Source organism: Antechinus flavipes, chromosome 2, assembly GCF_016432865.1.
Source record: "Antechinus flavipes isolate AdamAnt ecotype Samford, QLD, Australia chromosome 2, AdamAnt_v2, whole genome shotgun sequence".
In the NCBI taxonomy this organism is placed as follows: domain Eukaryota; kingdom Metazoa; phylum Chordata; class Mammalia; order Dasyuromorphia; family Dasyuridae; genus Antechinus; species Antechinus flavipes.
The window spans coordinates 262,043,368-262,063,612 of NC_067399.1; the positions used below are offsets into that span (position 1 = coordinate 262,043,368).

At 34.7% G+C, this 20,245-nt stretch overlaps 1 protein-coding gene across 1 annotated transcript; it reads left to right on the top strand.

The window, feature by feature from the left end:
• The first annotated feature begins 1,409 nt into the window (after positions 1–1,409).
• LOC127546607 (olfactory receptor 11G2-like) lies at positions 1,410–8,151 on the top strand. Its single transcript, XM_051973634.1, has 2 exons — positions 1,410–2,344; positions 8,091–8,151. Exons 1-2 carry the CDS (start codon positions 1,410–1,412, stop codon positions 8,149–8,151), a joined length of 996 nt encoding a protein of 331 aa, XP_051829594.1.
• The last annotated feature ends 12,094 nt before the right edge of the window (positions 8,152–20,245 follow it).

Here is a 20,245-nt window from a genome sequence, read left to right on the forward strand (position 1 = left end):
TTTCTCCTTGTTTTGGTTATTAAAATTGCATTACCAATTCATTGGTCTATTGTTTCTTTAATTTACTGATTTAAACATTTAGAGATATAAATTTTCATCTGATTACTACTTTTGCCATATTCCATAGGTTTTGATATATAGTTTCATTATTGTCATTCTTTTTAATGAAATTACTGTTTTTCTGATTTGTTCTTTAAATTAAAAAAATTTTATTTATTTTATTTTAAAGACTTAAAAATCTTTAAAATTATTTTAAAATTACACTACTCATTCTTTAAAATCAGGTTATTTAGCCTCCAATTTTTTATTCTGTTTCCATGGTCTCTTATTAAATTTAATTTTATTGCATTGTGATCTGAAAATGATACTTATAATATTAATGTTTTTAACTATAAAATTTTGTATTCCAATATATGATCGACCAGTGCCATGTACTGTAGAGAAAAATAAACATTTCTTTCTATTCAATTAAATCCTCTCCAAATAGCTATACTAGCTAGCTTATCTAAAATGCAAATTACTTCCTTGACTTCTTTTTGTTGTTGTTACATTTATGTACTTCTAATAGGGGAAGATTAAAGCCCCTTACTATGAGATATGAAATATCTGGTTTTATGACATTGTGTTGTCTTTTTATGTCAGAAAAAAATATTTTTGAGGCACCTATATCAGAAGTACAGAAGGTCTGAATTCTGTTTCCAGCACTCTATCCACATTTACTCACCTAGTCTCCATAATAAACAAAAATGAGAAGTTGGGAATTGGTTGACAAAAATTAGAAGTATAGCTTAAGGTCATAGAATCCTTTTATTTCTTTCCATAAAACTAACTATGCTATTTAAAAGTAGAATTTCTGACCTTAGTATTACCCCAATATACTTAATTCAGAAGCTCTAAATAGCACCAGTAGTTTAATGATGCAGCAACTTAAATATGGAAATGACACAAGTCCATTTGCATTCATGGATTTCAAGGTCCTAGCAGAAATGGCACATGTAATAGGAAGTAAATGAAGCCTTCTGGATTGATTCATGTCTCCCTATATGTGCACTTCTGTATTGAATAAAATGGTACCCTGCGAAAAAATAAGTGCATATGGAGAATGGTTCTGTTTTGTGTTCCAGAAGATAGTTACATATGGATTTGTCAGGCCAGTTTCTCTCAGAGTTCAAGCTGCTCCCTAGAGTAGGTCAGAAAATTGTGGAAGATAAGTTAAACAATATGGTTTCTTCTGGTTATTTTTGTCAAACAGCACAACTTCAGTATCATGAATAATAAACCAGGGACAGAAGAATAAAAACAGATTCTTGGGCAGAAGTGATGAGAAGGTGGAAAGGAAAAAGAGGGTAAAAAGCCTAACAAGTCTTCAGATATTTACTGTTTCTTTTGCTTTCACAGATAAGAGAGAAATGAGGATCTCAGGGGTTACTAATATCTCTGAGACTGTAAGTGAGTTTATCCTCTTGGGTTTCCCTTGTCAAAAAGAGACTCAAATCATCCTCTGTATGGTGTTCTCTATCATTTACATCCTCACCATCATGGGTAATACATCCATCATCTGTGCTGTATGGTCAAGTCAGCAACTTCAAACCCCCATGTACACTCTCTTGGCCAATTTCTCCTTCTTAGAAATTTGCTATGTTAACTCTGATGTTCCCAAAATGTTGGCCATAATGCTCTCTGAATCCAAAACCATATCTTTTACTGGCTGCTTGCTTCAATTCTATTTCTTCTTTTCAATGTGTGCTTCTGAAGGTTTGTTTCTCTCTGTGATGGCATTTGACAGATACCTTGCAATCTGCCAGCCTCTATACTACTCTACCATCATGACCCACAACCGCTGTATTACCTTGGCATTATTCTGCTGGATAGGTGGTTTCCTGTGGTTACTGACTCCAGTGATCTTAATCTCACAGGTACCCTTCTGTGGCCCAAATATCATTGACCACTTTTTGTGTGACTTGGGGCCATTGTTGGCACTGTCCTGTGCCCCAGTGCCCAGGACTACTTTGGCCTGTGGTGCCATCAGCTCTCTCATCATCTTTATCACCTTCCTCTACATACTGGGCTCCTATTTCCATGTCCTGAGAGCTGTACTACGTGTGCCATCAGGTTCTGGAAGAAACAAGGCTTTCTCAACATGTGCCTCTCATTTCACTGTGGTGTCTCTATTCTATGGCTCAGTCATGGTGATGTATGTCAGCCCAGGTTCAGGGAACCAATCTGGAATGCAGAAATTTGTAACCTTGTTCTACTCCATGGCAACTCCATTCTTTAATCCCCTGATCTACAGTCTCCGCAACAAAGATATGAAGAAAGCCCTAAAAAAACTTTTGGATGGGTTGTTCCAGAGATTCCCTAAAGGACACAAGAAATGAGAATATTTTATTTCACATGTTTTTAGCATAAGTGAATTATATGACCATTCTGAGCTAAGGAAATAAAAGATTAATCAGTTCTTGTGAAGTGGTACAAGGACTCAGAAATGAAGTTAAATTCAGTGATGAAAAGTCTTTTTACATAATTATACATATATGATGTGTTCCCCTTTTGCAAGGATATGAGAGTCATCTTGAATATCACATGAAAATGTGTCAGTAAAGTTGTAATTTTTGGCCCCTTTGTCAGGTAATTAAGGTTAAGAAAATTAATGAAAAGATAAAATTCATGATTAAGATATAAATTTAAGAAGATAGATCTTGGGAAGATAAAAAAAGAATCGAGGAACCACAACCTAATTATAACTACAAAAGGTCTTCTCAATAGAGCACCCATGTCTTCTTTTTTTGAAGTTTACATAATTCTTTTGTTTTTACTTTATATTCATTTACAAATATTTCCCTCTTCTATCCTCTTCCCAGAAAGTCTTAACTTGTAACATATATTTTAAAAGTGCAGAAAAATTCAGTAAAAAGAAACAACACACAGATCAAATCAGATAGTATATGAAATATTTCATTCTATACTGCCTCCAATTCTTCATAATGGGAAGAAAGTGGGTTCTCTCTCTCTTTCAAGTAAAATTTGAGATTTATTTTAAACTTGAATACAAATCAAGAAAAGAAAAAAAAATACCATGGACACTGCCAAATGTGAGAGGATTCAGTGTAAAACAATAAAGTTTCATTTCAACAAAACGTATGTAATATTGCACATTAATTTCCAAGTTACCTAGATTTTCTTTACTTCTTTGAAGGTTTTCCACTGTTCTTTGCTGAGCACTTTTTACTTTATTTTTTCCTCTCCCTCCCCTGACCATAAAGATGGTTACAATTTTAAACATGTATGTGTGTTTATATAAATATATGCATACACGCATATACACATAAATATCTTTAAACATACATGTATCTCTATATACACAAATAAACACATACATCTATATGTATAAACATAAATACACACATGCATAATACACATACACACATACATGAGCAGCCATACTGTGCTTATTTCCATTTATCATCTCTTTTTCATTCTCTGGAGGTGGTTAACATCTTCCTTCATAAGTCCAAGACCTTTCATATTTTTCTAATTCAACCAGTTCATCATTTCCTATACCATAGTAATATTCCAACCAATCACAGACTATATAAGAGAGTGTCTACGAAAATTTTCCCACCTCAATTGTCTGCATTTCTTCCATTTTTGGCTACATTGGTTTTATTTATATAAGAAAATGTAATTTAAAATAATTGAGATTATTCATTTTATATTTCAACAATGTTCTTTTACATTATAACATAGGTGAAGGTCTGAAATATCCCTTTATCTCTTCCCCCTGTTTCTGTGAAATTTCTCACTTTTTGTTTTTCCAATAAACTTTGTTGTTATTTTTCTAAATCAGTAAAAAAAAAAACAACCAAATAATTCAGTTGGAATGACATTGAATAAATAGGTGAGTTAAGTAAAATTGTCATTTTTAATTATATTATTTTTATCTACCCTTGAAAAATAAATATTGTTTTAATTATTTAGATCTGACTTTATATAAAAAGTATTTATATTTATGTTCATATAGTATATGTGTCTGTTTTGGCAGGTATACTCAGGTTTTATACTTTCTATTTTAAATGGTTTTAATAATATTGACCAATATTGTGACACATAGTATAGTTTCCTTATTTTTCTCTTTTGATTATATCTCTTTTAGTTTTAATTTCATTTAAGATCATGCTTACTATCCTGACTTTTTTTTTACATAATAAATTCTACTTTTACCCTTTATTTTTATTTTTGTGTGCATCTCTCATTTTTATATTTCCTGAAAGCCACATATTTTTGAATTCAAAATTGTAATCTGCTATTCATTTCTAAATTCATAAATTCATAATTTTAATAATTATATAAAATAAATAAAAACTAAAAAATAATAAAAATAAATATAAATTCATCCCATTCACATTCCAAGTTGTAATTACTTGTGTATTTTCCTACTTCCTATTTTTCTTCACTATCCTTCTCATCCTATTTATCCTATTCCTTTCTCATTCCTTTGTTTTACTTCTACACTCTCTCTTGCCCTCCTATTCCTTAATCTATCCTCTCTTTATCCTCTCCTCTTGACCCACTTTCTTGACCTCATTTCTTTTTGAAATTACAAGACTTTATATATATACACATACATATATATGTATGTATGTATGTATATATAATTTCCCTCTCTAACCCATTCCTGATAAGAGCAAGATTCTAGCACTATCTCTCCTCCCTTCTCCTAGTTTGTTCTCAGCTGTCCATTTTCACCTCAGCCCAAACCTTTCTTTTAAACTACCTAAGCAGTGATGAAGTCATAAGAATACTGATAATATTTACAGTAGTAGTAGTAGACAGTTCAATCCTATTGAGTCCCTTGTGATTGATCCTCAATGTTAACCTTATATTTTTTCTGATGTTATATTTTTCTTTAAGTTCAACTGTTTCTGTAAAAAATATTTGAAAATCTTTAAGTTCATTAAATATTTAATTTTTTCCCCAGCAGAATTATACTTAATTTTGCTAGGTAAGTTACCCTTGGTTGTAACCCCAGCTCTTTTGCTCATATTTAAAACTTTGGATGTTTACCATAGTAATATTAGGTCTTATATAATCCTTATTGTAGCACCAAGATATTGAAATTGTTTTTGTTTTTGTTGTTACTTCCAATATTTTTTCCTTAATTTATGAACTTTGAAACTTGACTATATTATTCTTATATATTTTTTCTCCTGAGATTTCTTTCAGATTGTGATTGGTGATTTTTTTTCCTGTTTCTATTTTTTTTTTGTTCAAAAACTTCAGGACTTTTTTCCTTGACAATTTTTTATGAGATTGCATCAAGATTCTGTTTTTTATTGTAATTTTCTTGTAAGTTTCAGGTAGTTGTTATATTATGTCTCATTTATCTGTTATCCTGATGAGATGCTTCATATTCTCTTCTATTTTTTTTCATTCTTCTGATTTTTATTATTTCTTGATATCTTTGAATGTCAGTTTCTCTTTGCCCAGTTCTAGTTTTCAAGGGATTATTTTCTTCCTTAAGTTTTTGATTTTCTTTCTCAAGTGGGTTGATTTTTTTCATATTTTTCTATATTTTTTGAATTGTTCTTTTTAAAGTTAATTTTCCCTCAAATTCTGTTATTTAATTTAAAAAATTCTTTTAAAATTCTTCCAAGTTTTCTTTTTGTATTTGAGAACACTTGGCATTTCTCATTGAAAAAGGAGTGGCTTTTTTTTTTTTTTTTAGGTCCTCTCAATATGAATCCAGATCTGCTCTATCCTTGTAATAGCTGTCTGTGGCTGAGTTCTTTCTCCTTTCCTTATTTTTAATTTTATTTTGTTTTAAGTGGTTATTCATATAATCAAGTTCCAATCTCAATATATGGGAAATGATGTCCCAAGCTTCAGATACTTCTTATTGTTATTTTCTAAGGTCTTTCAGGCCCAAAACATGGGCTTTCCTCTCAACTCCTAAGTCACAAGCTGTAACCATATTATCCTGTAAATGATCTCACTCCCTAGAGTCCCAACAGTGGCTACAAACTATAGCTTTTCTCTCTGCCCTGGAACTGAAATCAGAGATTCTGCTCTCCTGCAAGTGGAGTGGCTTCAAGTCAACAGAAACCCCATCCTTCACTCTAACACTTACTATTAACATTCACTTCTAGCACTCTTGTGCTAGCTCATTCTCTCCCACAGCTACAGCCTGGGATGCATCTGGTCAGCAAAGCTATGCTTGATGTCTCTAAAAATGGAAGGTCCTTCAATCTTCTGCTCATCCAGTAGAACCTTCATACTGTCCATAAGATGAAATTTTCTAAGGCTGAGGCTGCCCCCAGGATTTGTCTATTGATCACTAGAGTCAGCATAGAGGTATTTTCATTTTATTAGGTCAAACCCCTGGAGGTCAAATCTTTCCTGAAGTCTTCTCAAATTGTCTTAGGAGCACAGCTGCTTTTTACCCCGACTTTTTGTTTATTTCCACTGTTCCATTTCCCCTCTGAGGTAATGTGCTTTTGTTTATGATTTTTTTTTCTTTTTTATTCTTTTTTTGGTGTGTGGGTATGTAAAGGAAATTTGGAGAGCTAAAAGTTTTCTGACCTATTCTGCCATCTTCCCAGAATCCTTGAAGATTGGTTTTCTCAAATCTATTCTGGAGCCAAGCTTGGTCATTAAAATTTTCCATTATTTGATTTCATGTTATTGTTTTTCCATTTAAATTGTTGTAGTGTATACTTTGTTTTCTCTGTTTAACTTACTTTATAATATGATACAACAATAAATATTTATGAAGCATCTACTATGTGTCAGGCACATTACTAATTACTGAGGATATAGATAAAAAAAAGACTGGCTCTGTCCTCAAGGAGTTTACTATGCAATTGATGGGGTTAATAAGAGCTCACAAAAGACCAAGTCCCTGCTAGCAAAGTGTCGGTGGGTCAGGTAGAGGTGTCTTTGTTACAATACAATACAATACAATACTATACAATACAATGTTACAATACAATACAATACAATGTTACAATACCTACTTGAATTTTCATAGTTACTTCTCTGAGGTAAGCAGTGAGGAGCACTGACAGAATTATCTGCTCTTAAATAGAACTTTTCTTCTTAATGTGCCTTTTGTTCTTTGAATTTGCAAAATTACCCCATGGTTATTGTATTCAATCAGAGGCTCAAGTTATGATGTTAACACCTGAGTTTATTTCTCTCCTATAAAAGAGCCTACCTGTACTCCGTTTCCATTTATTTAAGGTTAGTCACAATGGCTAACTCCTTTTAGGGTTATCCAACTTATTAAGCATCTCAATGGCTAGTTCATTAGGAATTTAGCCTGCCTTAATGGCATCTTCCTTTTGATTAATTATGAGTTTTCTAGATAATTTAATGCCTGAGTTTTTCCGATTGTTAATGGCCAAAAATCCTTTTGGGAAATTAGTCTATAGAGTATAATAAAATTTTTGCCTCTTTATTATGAGATGATCAAGGCTGCAAATTCTTTTGAGATACTTCACAACACCAATTCCAAACCTCAATATATTTTTGGAGCCCAACTACCCATTCCCCAACATTTGGTGAACCATATGGGCAGGTTTTTGAAACCCCAATATATTTTGGGGGTTCAGTTCTTTTGCATCCTTGTATTGTGATGCTGGAGAAACTGAGGTAAGATAGAGATTAGAGAGTTTTTAATATTTTATTTGAGAAGGAGAGATTGTGCTGGGGGCATGTTGCCTGCCCCTGAGTCAGGGATGGAGTCCGAGCACTGAGAGCAGGAACGGACCATCAATTCGGTTCTGACAGTTTGGGGGTAGGACCATAAATTCTTACAAATTGGGAGTAAAAGAGACAGTCAAGCTAGAGCCAGGAAATGTGAAGAAATAGAAGTAGACAATGCCAATTAAGTATCTGAGATAGGACATCTGGAGTTTTATCTTTTGGAATGCCAGAGTGGCCACAACCCTAATAATCTCAGTCCTAATGAGCAGGAGGGGGAGGTGTTGCAACCAGGGGGATTTAGGCAGAAAAATAAAATGAATTGAGACAGAACAGTTCAGGGACACTGAGGCTGAACAATTTAGGGAAACTGCGGCAGGACAATTAAGGAAACTGAGGCAGGACAATAAAAGGGAACTGTGGTACAACATTCTACACTCTCTTTTCTGAATATTCAAATCATTGAATCTTTAGATACCTGGAAGGTCTTCGCCCCATAATTTTGATCAACCCTATATGAAGCAAATAAGCCAAAACTAGAAAAATGCAAGGATTTATGGCAAGGATAACCCCCGAGTTAACAGCAGTACAAAGGCTCCCTGTTGCAAGCATGTCAAGTCCTCTGCAGTTTTCGAGCACCATATCAGCCAGAGAATTCAGTGTGAGATAGTTCATTGTGAGTTAGGTCTGCAATCATTTGTGCACTTGGCTCAATCTCTGCTTATAGAGGGAGTAACAGTGCTCAAGACAGTTGTGCTGCCCATCCTAAGAGAGGCACCTGTCAAAAATTCCAAGGGAGAAGGGTGAGACTTGGAGTAGTTCCACCTGTCCCCGCTCAGAACAAACATGAGCTGCTAGTAGGATACAGAAAGGATCTAGATTTCTGAGCTGTTATCAGAACATGCACAGTTACACTATCAAGGAAGGCAAACCCTAAACTTTAGAGGCCTGATACCAAATTTCAAAGTCCTTTGAGAATGCTACTAATTAAGGAACTGGGGTCATAGGACTGGAGAAACAGATCAGAGACACTGCCAGTCCCAAGATAGGTGTCTGTATCTTGGAGATTTCCTAAAAAACAGGCCCCAAAATTGAGTCTGCCAGGGCAATTCCAACAGAATAAGGGGTTTCAAAGCTAATTTGTTCCAGTAAGTTCACATAATTATCTTACATGTCCAAGTAGACAGTTTCTTAAGTTGAACATTATACAAATCATTTTGTTTTAAAATACCCAATACATCCCAAATTACATATTGTCCATTACAGAAACATTTCAAAACAACAAAGAAAAAAAAAACTATTATTTTCAGAGGCCCTTTAAATAATGGGAATAATTTTTAAGATGACCCAATACAATCAATTAAAACTTATACAAAATGTCCTAATCCCACATAAAAGAATCTCAGAAGTTCTTTAAAATATTAATTAAACTTTTAGAAACAATCCTACCAAATTATAGATCACATTTATGACCATATTCCTAAACAAGATGACCATTATGTATCTAAAGCAGGGGTCCTCAAACTACAACGCATGGCCCAGATGCAGCAGCTGAGGATGTTTATCCCTCTCACCCAAGGCTATGAAATTTCTTTATTTAAAGGCTCACAAAACAAAGTTTTTGTTTTTACTATAGTCCGGCCCTCCAACAATCTGAGGGACAATGAATTGGCCTTCTACTTAAAAAGTTTGAGGACCTCTGATCAAAAGAAACAAATATTCAGCCAATTAACTTAAAAGTAGGCCTGTCTCTTTAAATCACAGTTTGCTCTTTTCAGCAAGGGCCAGCAGCTCTGCCCCCATTTTACCTCCAAAGAAGCAGCCACCTGTGGAAGAGGAGGGGGGAGGGGGAGAAGATTCCTTTCCATTCCCTACTCAATTTTTTCCACACAGAAATCCTTCTCAGGATTTAGCCAGCCAGTTTACTTACTTTCTCCCATGGCAAGTTTCTTCCCAAGTCCACCATGCTTCCCGACATTCTCTGACATGCCTTGAACAAACTTCTCAAACCAACAATCTTTCTAACTAGATGCTCTCTCCATAAAGTAGAAAAAGATAGTAGGGGGTGGGAGGGAGTGAGCTAAAGTGAACTCCTAGACAAAAGATTCTTTCCTCTTTCTCCCTCCCCCCACCTAACCTCTCTCTCCTCCCAAAAACCTTCCCAATACTTTCTCTCCCCTTCTCTCACTTCCTAAAATCATTCAACCCCCCCCCCCAGTTGCTCCTTCTTAAATCACCTTTATTATCTTTTACTTTCCCCTCAAATTTTTAAGATTCACAATATAGTGAATAGCTAGACAACTCCATAAAACATAACTAATATGCTTTGCAAATTACCCAATGTGTTTCAGAAGGTAGCATACTTTACCTAATTAGAGGCATGTGACCTCTTTTGGGCAAGTTAAACTAAACCAAATCAAACACAGCTTTAAAAAACTTTTTCTTTCTTCTGCCTGAGTGTTCTTCTCACAGCAATTAGCATTTCTCTTATTTGTCCAGGTAGAGCCTGAATTTTATTGCTTTATGCCTTTAATCCTACTACTGTGTTTCCCTGATAATAAGACACTATCAAATTATGATTTTTTGGACAGAAAAACACCAGTGGGCTTATTTTCAGGGGAGGGCTTATTTTAATGAACATTGACAGCAATTTTAATAAACAGGTAAATGTGAACAAAAAAAAGTACCTTTATTCAATAATGATCATGTCATCTTCTTCAACAACATCGTCATAAGTGTCCATACCCTGAATTCCGTCCTGGATGTCTTGCTCCTCTATTTCCTTCAGAAGAAGTGGACCCAATCTGTCATGTCCAGCAATATAGCTCTCTTTAAATGAACATGTCTTGTCCAGGTAACCTGCTCGTAGTGCCTTGGTGACACAGCTGTCCGTAATTTTATCCCATGACTTCTTCACCGAAGTCATGACTTCTTGCAGACAGGGCTTCACAAAGTTTCCACGCTGATTTCTTTCCATTCTATTTTCAATGTAGTCATTGACTTCCATGAGCAAATGGTCCTTGAATGGCTTGTTTATTGCAATATCAAGGGTCTGGAGATAGGCAGTCATTCCTGCAGGAATCATTATTTGATCTATTCTTCTCTCTGTAAGGAAGTTCTTCATTTCTTTAGCGCGGTGAGTGCTGGCTGAGTTCTTCTTTTATCCTCCATCATGCCCCCTCACTCCTGCTTACATACCGGGTTTTTATGTTGTCTTGCCTCAGCTCTCCTCCGCGGCACTGCTCTCAATGGCGCCAGCAAGCAAATCACTGGGGAAGAACAGGATGACGGCTCACTGCTGCAGCTTTGATTGGATGCAGCTTGGAGTGCGGTGTGCGTTTCACCCGGGGGGTGGAGGGGGACAGTGCATACAGAGGGTATCGTAATGTAGCGTGTAGCGCAGGGGATCACCTTCACTACAGTAGCAATCTCAATAGGGCTTATTTTCAGGGGAGGGCTTATTTTAGAGGAATCTTACACAGTAAGGGGAGGGCTTTTTTTCGGGATAGATCTTATTATTGGGGAAACACAGTAGCAGGCTTTTCAAAAAAACGTTTCTGTCAGAGTTTTAACCAATTCTTAATCATTGTTCTTAAAACTTTAACAGAGCTCTTTAACCAACAAAACAGACAAATAAAACACAGAACACAAATCACACAAACATAGATTACACAATTACAACATTAAAGGAAACATTTAATATATATAGAGTAGGGGTTTTCCAGAAACATGAGGAATAGCCCCTGAGGGAAGTTTTGTCAGCTCCAGACTCTTTCCTCTCAGTGTCCAAATGGAGCCTTTTTAGGCTTCCAAGCTCCAGTTTGGTGCGTTTCTCTGCCTTCACAGAGAATGCCTAGAGATAATATATATATATATATATATATATATATATATATATATATATATATATGCAGAACCAGGATTCTGCCAACAGTGGGCATCCAGAACCAGACCCAGAACACAGAATTGTTCCAGAATATCCAGAATTGTTCTAGAACACCAGAATTGTGCTACTGGCATACAGAACCAGATATGTGTCTTAAAAGACACTCAAATTTGTTGTCCAAAGACATTCAGACCAGACGTGTCTTTGAAGACACCCAAAACAGATGGTATCATCCAGCATCCTGTTGATACCATTATCAGAATTTAATGTCCATCAGCATTTTATTATTCTGAGAATTCAGAAGCTAGCACAAACAGACAGAACAGGGGAATAAATTGGATTATGTCCTAAGACATACAACATACAGACTTACTCTCCCATGACCGAAATGAAGGTGTCCACTGTTGGGTGTGTCTATGGCTGAAAACTGCTCTCTTCCTGGAAACTGGAGAAATCCAGAGGGCCAGCCCTTCCAGAGCAAGAACCCAGATCTTCAACCATCCTGAGGTCCAAGGGGGAGACCCAAAGGTCTCTAATCTCTAATCCTGCTCTCATTTCTAATATCTTGTTGGGGCCTCCAAATGTAATGCTGGAGAAACTAGGCAAGATAGATTAGAGAATTTTTAATATTTTATTTGAGAGGGAGAAATTGTGCTGGGTCATGTTGCCCCCAGGGCTGATGTCTCAAAGCATCCACCAGGGAATGAGAGTTTCCCATGAAATATTGAGTCCGAGCACTAAGAGCAGGAATGGACCATCAATCCGGTTCTGACAAGTTGCGGGGTAGGACCATATATTCTTACAAATTGAGAGTAAAGAAGATAGTCAAGCTAGAGCCAGAAGGTCTGAAGAGGTAGAGGATGCCAATTAGGTATCTGAGATAGGACATATGGAGTTTTATCTTTTGGAATGCCAGAGCGTCCACAGCCCTAATTATCTCAGTCCTAATGAACAGGAGGGGGATGTGTTGCAATCAGGGGGATTTAGGCAGAACAGTTCAGGGAAACTGATGTTGAACAATTTAAGGGAACTGAGGCAGGAAAATCAGGGAAACTGAGGCAGGACAATAAAAGGGAACTGTGGCACAACATTATGCCATCATAATACTAAAAGAAAACACACACAAAAAAAGTTGAAAGAGGAGAGGTAGGGAGAAAAAAGAGAAAGTAGAGTTAAACCTGAGTAGTCCAACTGGTGGGAAATGACTTTACACTGGTTCATATAAGTCATACATGAAATGTAGGAAGGTCTGAATTCTTTATAAATGTCATTTCTCTTCTAGCTTTGGCAATAAGAGTTGAGAAAGAGATCAAAGGAATTAGAGTAGGTTATGAGGAAACCAAATTATCACTCTTTGCAGATGATATGATGGTATACTTAGAGAACCCCAAAGACTCTACTAAAAAGCTATTAAAAATAATCCACAACTTTAGCAAAGTCGCAGCATACAGAATAAACCCATATTAACCATCCGCATTCTTATATATCACTAACAAAATCCAACAGTTAGAGATACAAAGAGAAATTCCATTTAAAGTAACTGCCAATAGTATAAAATATTTGGAAATCTATCTGCCAAGGGAAAGTCAGGAACTACATGAGCAAAACTATAAAACACTTTCCATACAAATAAAGTCAGATCTAATCAATTGGAAAAATATTAAGTGCTCCTGGGTAGGGTGAGCAAATATAATAAAGATGACAATACTACCTAAACTAATCTATTTATTTAGTGCTATACCAATCAGTATCCCCCCAAAAAAAACTATTGTTGTGACCTAGAAAAAATAACAACAAAATTCATCTGGAAGAACAAAAGATCAAGCTTTTCAAGGGAACTAATGGGAAAAAAAAATCATCAAATGGAGGTGGCCTAGCTGTCCCAGATCCAAAACTATATTATAAAGCAGCAGTCATGAAAACCATTTGGTATTGTCTAAGAAATAGATTAGTTGATCAGTGGAATAGGTTAGCTTCACAGGACAAAACAGTCAATAACTATAGCAATCTAGTGTTTGACAAATTCAAAGACCCCAACTTTTGGGACAAGAATTCACTATTTGACAAAAACTGCTGGGAAAATTGGAAGTTTGTATGGCAGAAACTAGGCATTGACCCACACTTAACACCATATCAAGATAAGGTCAAAATGGGTCTATGATTTAGGAATAAAGAATGAGATTATAAATAAATCAGAAGAACATAGGATAATTTACCTCTCAGACCTGTAGAAGAGGAAGGAATTTCTGACCAAAAAAGAACTAGAGATCATTACTGATCACAAAATAGAAAATTTTGATTATATCAAATTGAAAAGTTTTTGTACAAACAAAACCAATGCAGAACAAGATTAGAAGGGATACAATAAACTGGGAAAACATTTTTACAGTCAAAGGTTCTGATAAAGGCCTCATTTCCAAAATATATAGAGAATTGACTCTAATTTATAAGAAATCAAGCCATTCTCCAATTGATAAATGGTCAAAGGATATGAATAAACAATTCTCAGATTAGGAAATTGAAGCTATTTCTAGCCATTTGAAAAGATGCTCCAAGTCATTATTAATCAGAGAAATACAAATTAAGACAACTATGAGATACTACTACATACCTGTCAGATTGGCTAGGATGACAGGAAAAGATAATGCTAATGTTGGAGGGGATGTGGGAAACTGGGACACTGATACATACATTATTGGTGGAATTGTGAACAAATTCAGCCATTCTGGAGAGCAATTTGGAACTATGCTCAAAAAGTTATCAAAATGTGCATACCCATTGATTCAGCAGTGCTACTACTGGGCTTATATCCCAAAGAGATCTTAAAGAAGCAAAAGAGACCTGTATTGCAAAAATATTTGTGGCAGCCCAATTTGTAGTGGCTAGAAACTAGAAATTGAATAGATGCCCATCAATTGGAGAATGGCTGAGTAAATTGTGATATACGAATGTTATAGAATATTATTGTTCTGTAAGAAATGACCAGCAGGATGATTTCAGAAAGGCCTGGTGAGACTTACATGAACTGATGCTGAGTGAAATGAGCAGGACCAGGAGGAGATCATTATATACTTCAACAACAATACTATATGATGATCAATTCTGATGGATGTGACTTTCTTCAACAACGAGATGAACCAAATCAGTTCCATTTGTTCAATAATGAAGAGAACCAGCTACCCCCAGCAAAAGAACTCTGGGAAGTGAGTGTGAACCACAACATAGCATTTCCACTCCATCTGTTTTTGTCCACTTGCATTTTTGATTTCCTTCTCAGGTTAATTTTGCCTTATTTCTAAGTCTGATTTTTCTTGTGCAGCAAAATAACTGTATGGATATGTATACATATATTGTATTTATTATTTAAGTATTATTAATATTAATATAATTTTAATAGATAATTTAATATAAATATTAAATAATATTGTTTAAATATAAATATATTAAATATTAAATACAATTAAGGAAAGGGAAGAATTCTGTTTTAATGTTTTCTTTTTATTATTTCTTAATTCAGTGTTGAAAAATTCTTTTTTAAAAATTTTAAATTGAATTTCATGTTTTGTATTTGGCATTATTTCTGCAGAAGATTCTGATTTTTCCTACTTGACTTATTTATGAGTCAGATTCTCCTTGTCCTATAAACTCATTTGGGTCCTTAACTTGAGTGCGTCAAAAATGAGCCTTAGAAACCATAGCTCCCAATTATTCTAATGATTGAAACTATTTCTTTTGTTATTTTTAATTATGTCCCTCAGGATTGAAGAGATAGAGGAATTAATTAGAAATCATCTCTGCAAATGAGTTATCTTTAGGGAATAGCATGATCTATGATTTCATTGAGAATCAATAAAACTCAACCATACTCTTGTGAATTTAACTTGTGAACACGGACTTCAGAGCTCAAGGGGAAAAAATTCAAACTTCAAACAACTATGATGTGAAGAAACAAATAAACAGAGAGTTGCCTTGCTTCTGTGGTTACACTGCTGTTGTGTGAACATGGTGCCTAAACTTGGAAAGAGAAAGTCCTTTGAGATTCACTTTTTGCAATTCCTAATGGATTATAAACTAGGCGTTGCATTCTTTGGGAGCTCCTTTCATTATCATTGCCTCTTACAGTAATGTTCTCATTATTTGCAAGGTTTATTATTAATGCTTACATTTGAATTACAAAATGGACACAAAGCTATCCAAGGAAAAGTTACATTTCCCTTCTGAATGTCCACATAAAAAGCTCCTTTTCCCCTCTTTCTCATAGAAAAAGAGAGAAAGCGAGAGCAAGAGTGAAAAACAGAGAGCCAGAGAGAGAGACATACAGAGACAGAAAGAGAATGAATGAATGAATGAATGAATGAGAAACTAGGTTCTATATAGATGTTCTAGAATAGCCTCCAGAAAATTTTCTTCCATTTTCTTATCACTTGTTTCTTCATAGTCATCTTCTCAGAAAAATACCATCATAGAGCAGAAGCTCATGCCACATGTTGATACAATAGCTTCTTGTGCAGTAGAAAGAGTCTTGACCTTGAAGTTAGAAGTTGGCTCAACTCCTGACTCTTAACATTCATTACCAATGTATTTACTCCAATGTGATCCTGGGCCTTGACCTCTTGACTTCTCTAACTCAATTTTTTCCTCTCATTCTTATACTCTCTTGCTCACAGGGTAGATTGTTGTGGGGAACACATTTCCAAACTCTAAAGCACTATGTAAGTGGGGCTTATTGCTAATTTTATAGATAATATATTGATATTATGTGGATCTACTTAGCTACCCTTGGAAATATTACAATTAGTGGTTGACACCTAATTACCTTCAAGCTATTTGCATGGAGGAGTTTCATTCTTCCCTCTAAGGGATTCAACCAGAAAACAAAGTCCCAAGAAAGTATAGTTTAAATTATTTTTAGATTGTAATACAGGCACAGGCTTTCTGTTTTTGAGTAGGTCAAAATATTCTTAAGTCTGTGACTCTCACTGAGTCATGTCAGATAGATTAAGTAGGTAGTTTTCTGTTTATTAAATCAGCATAAACTTTTGATGGAAAATTAGCTTTTACTTCAGAAAGGAGGGAGGGAGTTCTACTGCATTTCACATCTGTCTAAGCTTGAGATATAGAAAATATGATATTGTTGCTATCATCTTTTCAGCAGGTCTAGATCTGAGCATATAATGAACATTATTAGATTAGAAGAAGTATTAGAAGTATTAGGATGGATTTAAAGAAAGATCTTCTAAAGTTGCTTTGATGTGATCTGGAAAGAGTTGTAGTGTCTTCTCTCCTGGATTACACTTTGATCTTTACCAAAGTAGGATTCCTGCTCTATCATGACCACAACTTCTCTCTTCCTTTGTATTACAGCCCGGATATATTATCCATGGTCTTTTGTGACAGCAAGCATACTTTTGTGTAATGGAACTGAGACCCTGGAACTAAAGTCCCTGCTTCTTGAAACCACAAGGGTTCCTCTTCACTTTGGAAATGTGACTCCAAAATGCACCTCCTATGTCCAGGGTTAGCACTGGTGACTCCTAAAATATATATATTTTTTTTGATTAGATGTTCAATCCCCACTCTTGCTGGGAAATGAGAGCTCTTAATACTACTGCTGCTACTGTCACTCTAATTTCTCTGCCACACTGTGAATCTGGCCAGCTCCTAGCCCAGTACTACAGACCTTCCTTTTGACCACCTCAGTTATTCTTGACAGAAAACATGTTTCCACCTGATCTTTTTGTTGATTGTGCTGCTTTAGAATTCAATTTAAGTTGTTATTTCAAAGTTGTTTGGAGGGAAATATTGGAATGATTTATCTAGACTGTTTCCTTTTCCTCACTATCTTGTATTGCTAGCTAAATCAATTTATTCTTTAGCCATTTCTCAGAATTCCCTGTGACAGTCCATTTGATCTTATAGGGTCAGGAAATATTTCATTTTCTTTTATTTTAATGATTAAATAAATTTGTCTCCTGATTCTGTTTATTTGGGAACTACATCAATTCTTAGAAGTTTCCCAGATTTCCCTGAATCCATCTTTTTTTTTAAACCATTTTTTACAATTCTGTAATATTTCATTATAGCCATAATTTATCCAGCTATTGCCCAATTGATGGACATTCATTTGTTTTAATTATTTATTTCCAGGATAATATATAACAAGAATGCCTATCTCACTGAAGAGTGTTTCAGAGGAAAGAAATATCTTGACCAAAGTCATATCCTCAGTGTATGAAATTGAAATTTAATTATAGGTCTTGTAATTCAAGTCGAGTATTGTTTTTAATATAACAATCTGTCTCGTAATTTGTCTTGTAGTTGCAAAATATTCTAAATGTATGCAATATATGTTAATGTATTCAATCTGAAAATAATCATGGAACTTTATGTTGCTTAATTATATTATAAACATATATTATGCAAATTTTAGTTATTTCAAAGAGTATTCAATTGATTTTTTTCTTCAACAGATTACTTATTACTCTTTACAGTGTCATTGGATTAGGTACTTGAATGAAATGTCCTTCCTATATTCAGACACTTACATACATTTCTGAATAATAAGACAAAAAGTTCACCACTTCTGGTTCTTTAGTAAAATGCTATTATGTGTTTCTCATTAAAAAGAATGATTTAACTTTTAAACTTACAAATAATAAGAAAGTCAGAGAGCTACATATCTTCCTTTATTAATTTTATTCTTAATCCTAACTCAGATTTCAAGAGATTTCATGTCAGCCATCATAAGAAAATAAATACTTATTCCTGAATGTTTTATATTTTCCTTGATGTTTTTGAAGATGGTAAATTCATTTTTTAATTCACCGTTTTCCTCCCATCCCAATGTATTCTATTATCATGGTGCTTTGCACATTGTTAGATGTACTTAATAAATGCTTCCTCATTCATTCATTCATTCATTCATTCATAATAAACCACCAACTCTATTCTTCAGTTACATATATTCCAATGGAAGTTCTTTTCACATGTGATTATATTAATTTAATGATGTTAGCATTTTACACAATGATTTATGCTTGCTATTTTAATAAGAATTCTTTATTCTTTTAAAATAGCACAATTGACTAATTTGTATGCTAGATTATAATTCTCTCTGATACCCATGTTGAAATAAATAGTCAGTTAACCTATGTAGCTACACATCAAGGAACTATTTTCTCAGGAGCAACTGCTTTTACCATAGATACAATAAATAAATAAAAAGAAATTAATATCTGGAAAGTTAGAGACTCATACTTCTAAGGCTGTTGGTTTTTTGGGTCAGCATACTGGCCATGCTAAATCAATGAAACTTGAAGAATATGATTGCAGTTCTGGACTTGGTAGTTGATGCAATTAATCAATAAAGTCAGACAACCAAAGATATTCTGAACAAAGTTGCTTTACTTTGGTCAGCTGTGTAGCCAATAGGTTTAACTAGGTTTCATCATGAAGACTATAATGTCATTGTCTGCCTGTCTGTATATCTTTTTCTTATTTAGTTATACCTAAATTTAGTTACTTTTCTTTTAAGAAGACAGAATTAATTTCTTGTTTCATCTATAATGAGGACACATCATCAGTATCTAAAAGGGTAAATGAGAGACAGGATGACATTATAAATAGAGAGTATTTCTCAACATTAGGAGGATTTGAGTTCAAAACCTGTTTTTTTCACAAGTATTGGTTGTGAAACCCAGGGCAAATCACCCAACAGTTCAGTGCCCTTGATCTCTTGCAGACCATACATCACAGAGAAGTTGTTGATTGACAGTGGTAGAATGGGGAATTTACATTGCATAATGAGAGTTCTGTACTTTGATGTAATCACAAATATTATCTCAACTGCCCATCAAAAAAGAGTATGTATATGTTAATAGAAAAATTAGCTTATTGTTCTGCTGGATTCTTCAACAGCTTTTATTCATTTAATAGCTGCTTACCTCTATCCCAGATATATCTGCATATGTCCATGTAGAGAAAAGTATTTTTAAAAAGTTGAAACACATTCCATAGTGTTAGGATAGAGTTAAATTCATATATAGTTGTATGAGTCCTAGGCCAAGCCTGGGAAATCTGATTCTCCTGCTTCCAGACATAAGGAAAGTATTAAAAACATTCTATGGATATTATAGTGAATAAAAATTATGTTGTATTTTACAGATGGCCAATGAAGTACTGAGATTGTGATTCCTCTCTGGAGGTCACTGGGCTCCTGAGATACAAGTGTCCCTCTTTTCTGAGTTTAGTGAATTAGACAATCAAAGGTCATCAGAATTTAGAAAATCCTCCAGGTCTATTCATATTGACAATGCTGAAGATCATCATGAAGACAATGATGATAATGGAGCAGAATCAACTCATTTTTCATGCCCTTTAGGAAACTTTTGTGACAATCCCTTCAAGACTTTCTTTAAGATATCCTTCATATCTTTGCTCCAAAGACTGTAGATTAGGGAATTAAAGAACGGAGTTGCCATACAATAGAATAAAGTGACAAATTTCCTCAATCCAGGCTGGTTCTTGGATAATAGACTCAGTCACCATGACTGAGCCATAGAAGATGGATACCATAACGAAATAAGAGGCACGTGTAGGAAAAGCCTTATTTCGTCCTATGGCTGTAGGCACCATTAGCATTGCTCTCAGGACATGGGT

What these genes read in the sequence shown, in the direction of transcription:
- LOC127546607 (XM_051973634.1), top strand. Translation starts at nt 1,410, where the DNA reads ATGAGGATCTCAGGGGTTACTAATATCTCTGAGACTGTAAGTGAGTTT. An exon ending in AAAAAACTTTTGGATGGGTT is followed by an intron (nt 2,345 to 8,090) that starts GTTCCAGAGATT and finishes AGGACAATTAAG; the next exon opens with GAAACTGAGGCAGGACAATA.